The sequence below is a fragment of the Centroberyx gerrardi genome, chromosome 15, assembly GCF_048128805.1.
Source record: "Centroberyx gerrardi isolate f3 chromosome 15, fCenGer3.hap1.cur.20231027, whole genome shotgun sequence".
Lineage (NCBI taxonomy): Eukaryota > Metazoa > Chordata > Actinopteri > Beryciformes > Berycidae > Centroberyx > Centroberyx gerrardi.
The window spans coordinates 9,574,438-9,585,740 of record NC_136011.1 but is presented as its reverse complement, the minus strand read 5'-3'; the positions used below and the strand labels follow the sequence as shown (position 1 = coordinate 9,585,740).

Below are 11,303 nucleotides of genomic sequence, written 5' to 3'. Positions count from 1 at the left end.
TATAGAAACAGGGATAAATATGTTATTCTGTAATAATTCATTAGTAACGATAATAAAAGTGCTGACTAAATAGGCTACACATCCCCAAACGAAACAAGATTTTGACATTATGTTGTCTTTCTCTCCTCTATTTGTGTGTTGCACTTGCTACTTCATCCAGGTTTTGACTCAAATTACTCAAATCTTCTACCAGGAACTTTTGTTCCTGGTAGAAATATTAAATATTAGTAAATATTATTTTGATCTCCATGACTGAGAGAATTGGAACTTTCTATGCCACCCAAATTGCTGAGATGTGACTTTTAGGAAGCATGTCTAATTAAGGGAAAAACGGTGGTGAGTATGGAAGTCGCACCAACAGCTGATGGTAAAAGTGATGTGTTACACAATAAGTTTTGAATAATAAAGTAATTAAAACATCAATGGCACGCTTGATTCCTGAAATAAAACAGCCAGTGGCGGCGCTCGGAAGTACGAGCTTACGAGCAGCACTTGAAGGCAGCATTAGACGTCAAACCCAATGTGTAGAGCAGGCTGCATTTTTCCCCTCATTCCTGCCTTGCACATGTGAAATTCCATTCACACAACAAAAGAATATTTTGCATATACCTTTTCATGCTTTTGTGATTAATTAATTGATTGATATTTGTGATCGAGGATGACTTCCATCGCTCATTGAGATTATATGTTTATTGTAATTAAATGTTTAATTGGCTCCTGATGGGGTTGGATCAATCTTGTATTCAAATGAATATGTCATATTATATAGAGCTGGAGCCTACAAATCATGAGAGCCACATGTGAAATCAGTTTCTGAATGAATGCGAGTGTGCTGGCCAGCGGCAAACCACAAGCAAGCTGGCACCAGGCGTGTGGCACGTACACAGTTGGCAGCAGTCCCTCGAGGAAGAGTTCCTGGAGAGATGCAAGTAATCTGATCTAGAAAGGTTGGACGAAACATACTTTAATAACAACCAATAACAGAGTATACAACTGGGATGGAAGTGTTGGGGTGACAGGGTGCTCAGTTATTGGCCTGTAACTGGAAAAAGAAAGTTGTTTGGTTTTAGTGACAACTGCCTATGTCACTGCCTAATGAATGATATATCTGCAACATCTGCAACAATTAACGTTGCATTGCAATGAATGCTTTTTGAATTGTACATAGCGTCATCTACAAGAAGCGTGTACATACTTCAAAATGAGATGAATATAGGCTAAATATCGCCTAAAATATAGTCCTATGGCTCTGGCCTGGCTATATATATATATATATATATGTATATATATATTTATCTTATTCGTTATTATTTTAAATTATTTTTAAATAAAAAATATATATAATCAGCAAAAGTACGACTGTAGTAAGCCATAGATTAGATGTTGGACAACGCTATAATAAAGACATTACAAGCTCAAATTCCAACCAAGGGGAGACATTCTGCTGTGGTACTACATCTCCCAAGATGCAAGATGTTTTCCCTCAACTTCCTGCTACGCATGTAAACAGCGCAAAAGCCCTTTACAGAGTGAGGTCCACCTGGATGCCTGTCATTAAAATCGCATAAAAAGTATTTCCTTCGTATTGTAGAATATTTAGGTTTTGCTTCCTTCTGTTTCTGGTCTGTCGGAGATATTCACGTCTTCTTAACAAGCGGACTTGTTTTCTCTGTTAACCGTTTTAAGTCCTGAGAGCTGTAAGGCGGTCGGCTTGGTTACATCTGGTTGGCAGCTTTGACTTCAGGTTTTCAGCGGCTAAAGCAGTTCGTGTACAACCAACCTTCAAAATAGTTCATTTCATAAAAAAATAAAACTGCAACAAGGAAGGTATGAGTAACGTTAAGCGAGAAGGTAGGTCTTGCTTTTGAGGTTGAACCAAAGTTGTTATTCTTAGTGAACTAAGAATAACAACGTTTTTATGCAAGTTGACGCTTGCTGTTGTTGCCATCAGCATGTGATAGCAAGCCTTACTAGCTATGTAATTAACGATAATGGTATTCAGGCTAAACTGTTGTAATGAAGGATTCTTGTATTATTACTTCGGCTGTCTGTCTATCCAGTTTTAATCATGAAAGTAATGCAATTTCAAAACATACCTTAAATGGACTAAATAGCAGAGACAGAAAGGCTTTATTATTATCAGCAGTACTAGTAACGTTAGTAGGCTAGTAGTAGTGGTAGTGGCAGCAGCAGTAGGCGAATAGTATAGATATATACTATTAATAATCCAGTTGTATTTAAAATACATTTCACTCCCTAATTTGTTCTCCGAAATGTATTCAGTGAAACTGGTCAGCAGCAGCTGGTGCTACAGAGGCATTTTGCATGAAACACCCACCTGCGCTAAGCTACTTTACTCAATGCAACATCACCTGACTTTTTCCTCAGGTGAAGGATGTCCACGAAAAAAGCCTGATGCCTTGCAGGACCGTGATATGAGTGCCAACCCATCCTCACCTGTCATTGCTGTCTTCAAAGGTACCATAACTGCAGCCCCTGTATTTTGATTGCACTTATTAATTTGTATGGATGCTGTCTTTTCTGTTGTTGAGACTCCAGTTTGTAGTCTAACTTCAAACATTTTCAAGTTTTCCAGCAGGAGCTTGACACCAAACATGACAAGTACGAGCGTCTTGTTAAAATCAGTCGAGATGTCACCATTGAAAGCAAGAGGACAATTTTTCTTTTGCACCGAGTGACGAGGTATGTGCTATTTCAGAAAGACATGTATGATTAACTAACTTAGGATTTATGAGGGAATGCCACTCAGTTTGAGAATTTACATGATATTCCAATAACTTCAGGCTACATTTGTCTTTCTACATTGTCTTTTTGGACTGAGCTGCACATTTGTATGGCGTTCCCAGCCAAACACTCCTCTTTTGTTTCTGGCTTTAGGCAACAGTGTTTCATGAATACAAACTGAGTTCTCCAAGGGTATAAGCAGTAATAGCAAGGATACTTAAGGCACTATCTGTTAATCTGTTGTTTTTGTCTTAATTTGAATAAAATTTTTATTTCATCATCAGTACCTTGAAAATTTTCACATTTGGCTCAAACCAACTCAGCTTTCAGCTATATTGTTTTGGAAGTGGGATGATGGTGTCGAAGGGTAGTTATGTTATTAAATTCAAATCACTTGAACAACAAGTAATGTGGAGCTAAAGTTATTATTGTGTTAATGTGCTGTTTGCAAATTGAGATTTAAATAATACTCAAAAAAGTTAGCAAAAAGACAACTAGTAAAGTAACAACTAAGTTGATGTATCTGACTAGATTTGGTTGTTTCGAATGAACATTTACACAAGAATAACCCAAAATAGCCGATCAACTTTATACAGTTATTTATCCTTGATTCTGAAATTCCAGGACCATTAAGTCAACAAGTCATGTATAATTTCTCTGTTGTGCTGTGTTGATTACATTGAGATCCTTTGAGATAGACATGATTAAGAAACATGACATTCCTAACATTGATTCTGTCCATTGTCTTTGGCTCGGCAGTGTACCAGATGTAGAGGAAGTTCTGAAGGAGTCGGATGTAAAACTGGATGGAGTGAGGCAGAAGATCGGCCTGATCGCTGAAGACCTGAGAGGAGAAGACATCTACCAGTTTCACAGAGCTTTCACCCCAGGTGGGACTTCATACAAACCCCAAATCAGCTTAGATTCATATGTCGCTGTTTCATCGTTTCACAATATCACAAGTGTGCTTTTAAGTGCATGTGACAAGTTTCAAGGATAAGTTGTAATACTAAAAATAATTCTCCTAAGATAAAATTGATGTAAAAAAAACAAAAAAACCTGAATATCTGAGTAGCAAGATTAACAATGGAAATTTACAATCTGGGAATTATGCTTGGGGTCAGATCCTTGTTATCTTTGCTCATTTTCTTTTGCTCGTTCATTAAGCAATGAAACATTATGAATTTTAGAACAAATTTGACATTTTATAACTGCCATATCACTGATGTGATTGATGCATTTTAAAGTAATGTTGCAGAAATATGAGGGATTCTACAAGTGTCAGGCAGTGAATTGCAAATGACCAGCATTATAAGTACAGGTAGTAGAGGAGCGAGGCAGCTGTACGGATCAACCACTGTCACTAAAGGCCACACTTTACTTACAGCTCAGAGGCCAAACTTCAAGCCGAGTTTTGCATATTAACCTTTAAGGCATGCAATGTGATGAAAGAGCCATGGCCTAATTTATTTTTTTCTCTCTCAGTTGTATACACAGCAAATATTTATTCTAGAAAAATATTTACAGTACATTGTGAATAATATTTCAGCTCTTAGTCAGAACCTAAAATTGGTCATGGGCCTGTATATTATCCTCTTTTTCCAGATTTATTTACTAAGATTTATTACATTTGGTTCCCAGGATACAAAGTTGAAAAATCCCTGTCATAGTGCTTTGGAGAAAAAATGTATTACCTTAATATAATTGTGTTGATTTGCTAATTCAGATTGATCAATCTGATATCCCATCAAATGTCCCACTGAGTGTGTATTTGTGTGCATTTACCTGCACATTAATATTCTGATATTATTTGAGATATTCAGTTATACTGTGTGAATTGGCTCATGTCATTTACAATATCCCTGATTAGTTCATATCCCTTTTAAATTAACAGGGTAACCTGAATATTATAGCATGGATATGCTGATATTATCCAGGATTCCAAGCTAACATATCCAATTTACTGTTTATTTGGTATGTGGTAGTTCCATTTGTTTAGTGATATTTTAAATATCCTGTTTATTATTGTAAACAAGGATATTTGTGATCGGGGTATGTAGATGCATCTAAACAACTCAACCCGAATCTGATCTTATTTGAGATATGAGTGAGTGTCTGTAATACTTTGTACATATAAACAAAGGTATTCTTGTTATTCTGGAGCAAGAATCCCTCAATGCACAATGAACAGAATCCATTTTCTGCTCACTGTGGTTTCCACGATGCTTTCAGGTAATTATTTGGATACCTGGCAGTGAATCTCTGGATTTGAATTAATGCTGTCAGCAGGAACTATACCATATATGTATTGAAACTGATTGTTATTACTGTTGACAGTTATTGTTTATTGAAAACCACTTAGGTCGCCCTCATTCCTTGATGTCACAGAGCATCACATAAGCTTTGATTAAAGGGTTATTTTGTGATATTGTAACAATAAATCCTTGCAATGGGTTGGTCTGTAGACAATGCAAAATAGAGGTGTGACTAAGGACATGAGTCAAAAAGTTAATTACACTGGTGCTTGCTTTAAAATATTATCTTTGCTGCGCTGGGACCCTCCTCAAGGTCTTTACTTTCTGTTCTATCAAATAGAAAATCCATTTTGTGCTTTAGATTTATTGTCAAGTCACTGACTGGCCTGATTGGTGTGTGAGAGTGATCTTGATCCAGGCCTGGATATGACTGACACACCCTCTGATAAAGTTGTTTTCCCGCAAGAATCAAGAATATCAGTTTTTGTAAGAGTAGCCAAAATGTCTGCAAAGTTTGGAGGAAAACATTAGTGGGAGTTAGGGTTAGCTGTTATCTAGCAGCTGGGGAAGTCATTTTTAGATTGTGGTCACTCAGGAATCACTGCTGCATCCCCCGCGACGTGACCAGTGGCAGTTCCCACCAATTAGATGTTTTTTTTTCTTTTCATTTTTATCGTCTTTATTAGATTGAGACAGAGCTCGCTGTGCAGGCTCTCTCGCCCTGCAGCTGATAATCTTGGCTGGACTAGAAGTCTCCAGGCATGTTTAATGGCTTTGCTTTTTTTTTAACAAGGACCATTAAAGATATTGTGGGCTAAATTTGAACCTAATTGCCGGCGATAACAGGGCAGTGCGGCACTTTGATAAGCTGTTTAGCTTGACCCAGCTAGCAGCTATCTGTCGCCTCTATGAGACAGAGGTCTGCAGAGCGGTGCAGATACCACTGGTGGGGCTTTTCCCAGAGTTCAACTTCAACTGAATGCACTGCTCTGCGTTGCAGGTCACACATGCATTTGGTCAAACGTAAAACCATGCATCTCCAAAATGTCAACTTGAAAAGCAGCCTCGTTTTTCGGCCTTTTGAGTTTATCCAACCGTTTTTTCAATTTGAATCTTCTCAACCCATAGAGGAGCATGTAATCCTTCAATTGAAAACATGAAAATTGGCACAACTGGAGTTACGAGGTTTCCACATGACCGCAGTGATATGTTGACCCTGACCAAGACTGCTCATTGACATGTGCTATTTATTATTCTCCACCCAAGGCTCTGGAATATGACTGTGTGTGGAATCACCATCTAAACCTCTAGCATGTATACTAGCTCCCCAAACACAAGTTGTGTTGTAGCAGTCGGACCAGGTCAGGCCTCGGCCACGGCCTCGGTGTTGTTTACCTGCCCAGCCCTCCACTTTTCCAAGGGCCGTGCCAGTAGATCCTCTCTAATTTCCTCTCTCTGCGCAGTTGGATTTTCCCTGAGTCATTGTTTGGACATTGTCTCATTTTTCTGTTTTTCTCTGGTTGTTTGACCAAAGGTAACGCTGCTACTTCAGAGTAAATAACATGAATAGCTCCTGGCAGTAAACTCAGGAACTGAACTCCGCCTGCCTGCCTCAAAGCCTGTGTAACCTTTTCATGTCATATCCTGTCCGCCTGAGACGGGGTTGTGTTCTCCAGGCCAGTGTCATAGCTATCTAGCCATCGGCAATGTTTAGATCTGTGTGTTGTTTTATGTTCATAAACTTTATGAAAAAACAGCCAAATCAGGGCTGAGGGCTAAGCTAAGGTCTTTCATAATGAGTAAACTAAAGGTTTGTATAGGAAAGTTGTATCTTATAATTAACCTCTAAAGACATATTTGAATGTTTCGGTGTGTATGTGTGTGGGGGGGTCTACTTTTCTTTCATAATTTGATTTGATAAATTGATTGATAATTTGGTTGATAATCACTTCCTGTGCACCAGACAAGAGAGGTTTAGGGTTTAAGAGAAGGCCAACAAGCCACCAATTGAAGACGGGTAAATGTAATTATAACTCCATATCCTATTTCCTGTTTCCCATTTGTGATTTAGACAGTCTGACAACACTGGTTTGTACAGAAAGTGGGTCTAGGAAAGGACACGGAGGGACATTGTGAAATCTGAGATATTTAAATTCTAAAATTCAAAACCGTAGTCAACTGACCACAGCTTGGCTCTCCTAGTGTTAAGCTGGGGCTTACAGCAAACTGTTTTGGGTGTGATGGATTTGGCCCGTTTCAGTGGTGCGATTGGACCGAAGAGAAAATGACAAGTGCAGTGAAAGTCGGTCGTGGAGCGGGTGAAGTGGCGATGAGCCACATCCTCCTTCCGGCTCCGTGTTGCGCACTGTGGTTAGCGACAGCGAGATAGGAGGCGCTTTGATGTTCAATTGCCGCTCTGAAAGTAAACTACAGACACAAAGTCTTCCGTCCTGTGATTATTGGGTTGTTGTTTACACAGCGGCAGAAAACAAATGAGGGGTCATCTCAGCTGGCCACTGTGGTTCAATCAAAAGACTCTAGTAGGATTTGCATCATTATCTACATCCGTGATATATACTATGCACACTTTATGTAATGCACGTGCACACTTTGCATATTATGCTTAGTTGTTATACATACTAGACATTATCTTTTTAGAATGGGTACTTTAAGTGTTTTTAGTAAATCAAGTAAGTCATACATTATACACAGAAAAATGCAACATACAAACAGACAGAAATGGAGAGAATAAGGAAATCCACCCCACCCCGATTCTTGGAACAATTACATTTTAGTGTGTACATTCCAGTGTCAATCATTTTCTTATCTGTGTTGATTCATGCATTTTAATATCATTGAATGTATTAGGGGTCCAGGAGTATGTGGAGGCTGTGTCTTTCCAGCACTATATCCGTCATCGCACCCTTATCAGCCTGGAGGAGATCAATGCCAGACTGGTGTTCATGAAAACAGAAAAGGTGGATCCTAAGGTAATTTGAAACGGGGCTTACTTGTTAAACTGTATACAGTGTTTCTGCTGTGATTTCATATTGCACAACCATCTGTTTTAGTCCAAGCCATGGTTCTAGTGCAGGCTGTGCTGCTAAAAATGTTTTCTTTGGATGCTCAGACATATTACAAATATTGATACTGAACAATGGAACTGCGCTTTTTCGTGTCTTAAAGAGACATTTAACGAAATTATATTATATATATTTCCTTATCTAGCAGTGGTGGAGGTGCACCACTGCTCAATGAATACAGGGGAAACAGTGTGTTATTATGTATTTATTATATTATAATAAGAATTATGTATGTATGTATTTGTGGCCCAGCCGTGCCTATGACATAAACGGGTGTACAACATAAAACATTGTTGACACCATAAATCTTTTGTATAACACCTCCTTAGATAAGGGTTCAAAAATGTTGAAAATGTCTCAAAGCACCTTCAAAAGCTCATTTTGAGGCTTACGCGACAAAGTCCTTGATATGCATGATCGGTTATTGTATCCTCTTTTTGTTCTCTCATGCATGAAGTCCCAGGGTTCAGCTGAAGGCCTGCCAGCGGGAGCTCAGGTCCTGACCTTCCAGGTGACGCCCTCAGACTACCTGCTGGGCGTGGCCGATCTGACCGGCGAGCTGATGCGGATGTGCATCAGCAGCGTGGGCAACGGCGACATCGACACGCCCTTCCAGCTCAGCCAGTTCCTGCGGCAGATCCACGACGGCTTCTCCTACATCGGCAACACGGGGCCCTACGAGGTTTCCAAGAAGCTGCACACGCTGCGCCAGAGCCTGGGCAAGGTGGAGGACGCCTGCTACACCCTGCGCGTCCGCGGCTCCGAGATCCCCAAGCACATGCTGGCCGACGTGTTCTCCAGCAGGGCCGCTCTCATCGACCACGACGAAGGCGTGGCCTAGACCCCCGGCACCTTCACCACACTGCAACAAATCATCCTAACAAGTCATTTAGTCTCATATTCAGCCTTCAAATCTTATTTTTCTTAAAACAAGAAGAGTTCTGCGATGGGGTGAGATAACTCCGCTTGTTTCCAATGCAGTTTCACTTGTTTCAGGAATTTTCTAGAAAGGAGTGTCAGTATCTTAAAACAAGTCAGAAAAAGGCAGATCACTGTACTACTAGCAAGAAAATGACACAAATGACACAAAATTCTTGAAACTAGTTGATTTGCATTGGAAACAAGTGAAATTATCTAACTCCATTTTTCACTTGTTTTAAGAAAATTATGATTTTAGGACTCAATAATAGACTAAAATGACTGGAGATTTTTTGCAGTGCATGCATAACCTCGGTTATGTTCTGTACGGTGCAGTTGTCTCTCTCAGTTTCGCAGTGGTGTGATGTTTGTATGTATTTTTTTATCAGATTCGACTGTTGTTTGATATGTTTTACGAGACGCTTGTTAATTTTGTTGGACACAGTTTCTGGCGTGGCAAAAGTTCTCGCAGGACGTCCCAATGTCAGCCAAGGAGAGAGAGATGTTCTTCAACAAAGCCTTCAATACTACAGTATTCCAACAGACAAGGTTTTTTTCTTTTGTTTTTGATAGAGATCTGATGACTCAGTTGTTTTGCATTGAAATTGGAAACCATGAATAAAAGTTTTGTGCTTCTAATATGACAAGCTCTTCAAGTCTTTAAGCTGCTTTGATGGTGTGAGTGTGTGAGTGTGTGTGTGTGTGTGTTAGTTTATTTTTCTCTCTCTGCCCTCCCCCGCCTTCCCCTTCTCTATCACACACAGATAATCTAAGGTAGAACCATTGGTTGTCTGCGCTGCACTGTGGAGGAAACATGTGACCTTTGTACACTGTACGTGCCTATTCTCTGGCAGGCTCCCTGGCACACACACACACCCCCCCACACACACACACACACCCCTTGCCTCCTCCCTCTACCCTCCTTAAGCAATCTTCGCCAGGCTGGAATGGAAGCAAATTCAAAATAAGGTTTGGCAAACTGTTTGCCTCATTCACCATGGCATGCTCCACCATATTCCTGGCAGGGAACTTGTATGCTTTCGCTATTTCCTGACCACCTGATTGTGTCAGTTAACAGTATCCAGATGGATTTTTAAGGCATAGAGAAAACAATTCTGCCTTGTTCGTGGATGGGCATGGAGTAAGAGCTGTATAATGTGTTGGTAGTAGAAACTTGTATTCCTGTTTGGGAGAGTAAGAATTCATTGTCAGATTTAGAGACTAAGAGAAAGCGTGATTTGTGAGGCTGATTATTCAAACCACAACAAGACTCCCTCTATGAAGGGTTTCCAGTGTTTCCCTCTATAGACAGCAGCTGTTGTTCTCTGTTGGCCCGGATCGCTTCACTCTGAGAACTTCCTATGGAGCTTTAGGGTGAGGTTTATGAAATGTAATGCATCCAAGACACATTCTGCTTTGTGCATAAGTGGAGGGCATTTAGTGTTCTGTTGGTAGATCTGTTAGTTTAGCGTTTACCTAGGATGATGCTTGTGCTGTTCCCTCCATAGGCTAAAAGAAAGTTAGGCTTTCAATGTTATCTAAGTGTGCCCCGCTGTGGCCAATAGTAGTATTGCATGTATGTGGACAACTTGCATGCTTTCTTCTCCTATGATTTGGAGAGGGAATGTACTACTATGAAATATGAAATAGACTACCAGCATTATTATATTGTATTAAGCTGAAGCAAAACAATCTGAATGTAATTAAATTTAATACTACAAATAATGACTATGCATCGCTATGAAAAAGTATTCACTCCCTGTTTGATTTTCTGCCTTTTTGCTCATTTTTCATTGAATTTGGTCAGATCTTTTTTTTGGGTTGTTGTAGTTTATAGAGGGAAACATTACACCACAGTTTGGTGCCTTTCTCTTGTTTGGTGTGAGAGGTAATCACTCCCCCTAGTTAATTCAGCCCAATTAAAAAGATAATTAAGGCACTGTGTCTGAATATTTTGGCTAACAATCAAGCCTGGTTTGGACCAGTCATGCCCAATATAAATCTGACAAACTGTCTTCTTATGCCAGGTTCCTTTAATACATCTAAGGTGGGATTTTAGGGTGTAGGGTTTACACAGTGGTGAATACTTGGTGGTGTCTCCTATGGATTGCATTTGACTCCATCTCCTGCAGTGTCAAATTAGAATAGATCACACTCCTTCCATCACCATATATGAAGGTACAGATGCTGCACCTTTCAGCAGGTTTTTTCTGTTCAATTTCAGTTTTGTTGACTTCCGTAGTATGAGATGGTAGAAGTTATGGAAGGGTCAAAGTGCACCTTATGTGTTTCGGGATGCTGT

At 39.8% G+C, this 11,303-nt stretch overlaps 1 protein-coding gene across 2 annotated transcripts; it reads left to right on the top strand.

The window, feature by feature from the left end:
- Positions 1-1,521: 1,521 nt before the first annotated feature.
- On the top strand, positions 1,522-9,640 carry tsnax (translin-associated factor X). Of its 2 annotated transcripts, none has more exons than XM_071910828.2 (6): positions 1,522-1,851; positions 2,395-2,478; positions 2,589-2,703; positions 3,505-3,635; positions 7,869-7,990; positions 8,541-9,640. In XM_071910828.2, exons 1-6 carry the CDS (start codon positions 1,830-1,832, stop codon positions 8,922-8,924), a joined length of 858 nt encoding a protein of 285 aa, XP_071766929.1. In that variant the 5' UTR covers positions 1,522-1,829; the 3' UTR covers positions 8,925-9,640. The 2 variants fall into 2 exon arrangements, with proteins under 2 accessions (XP_071766929.1, XP_078145048.1); XM_078288922.1 differs by having other exon boundaries at positions 2,389-2,478.
- Positions 9,641-11,303: the final 1,663 nt, after the last annotated feature.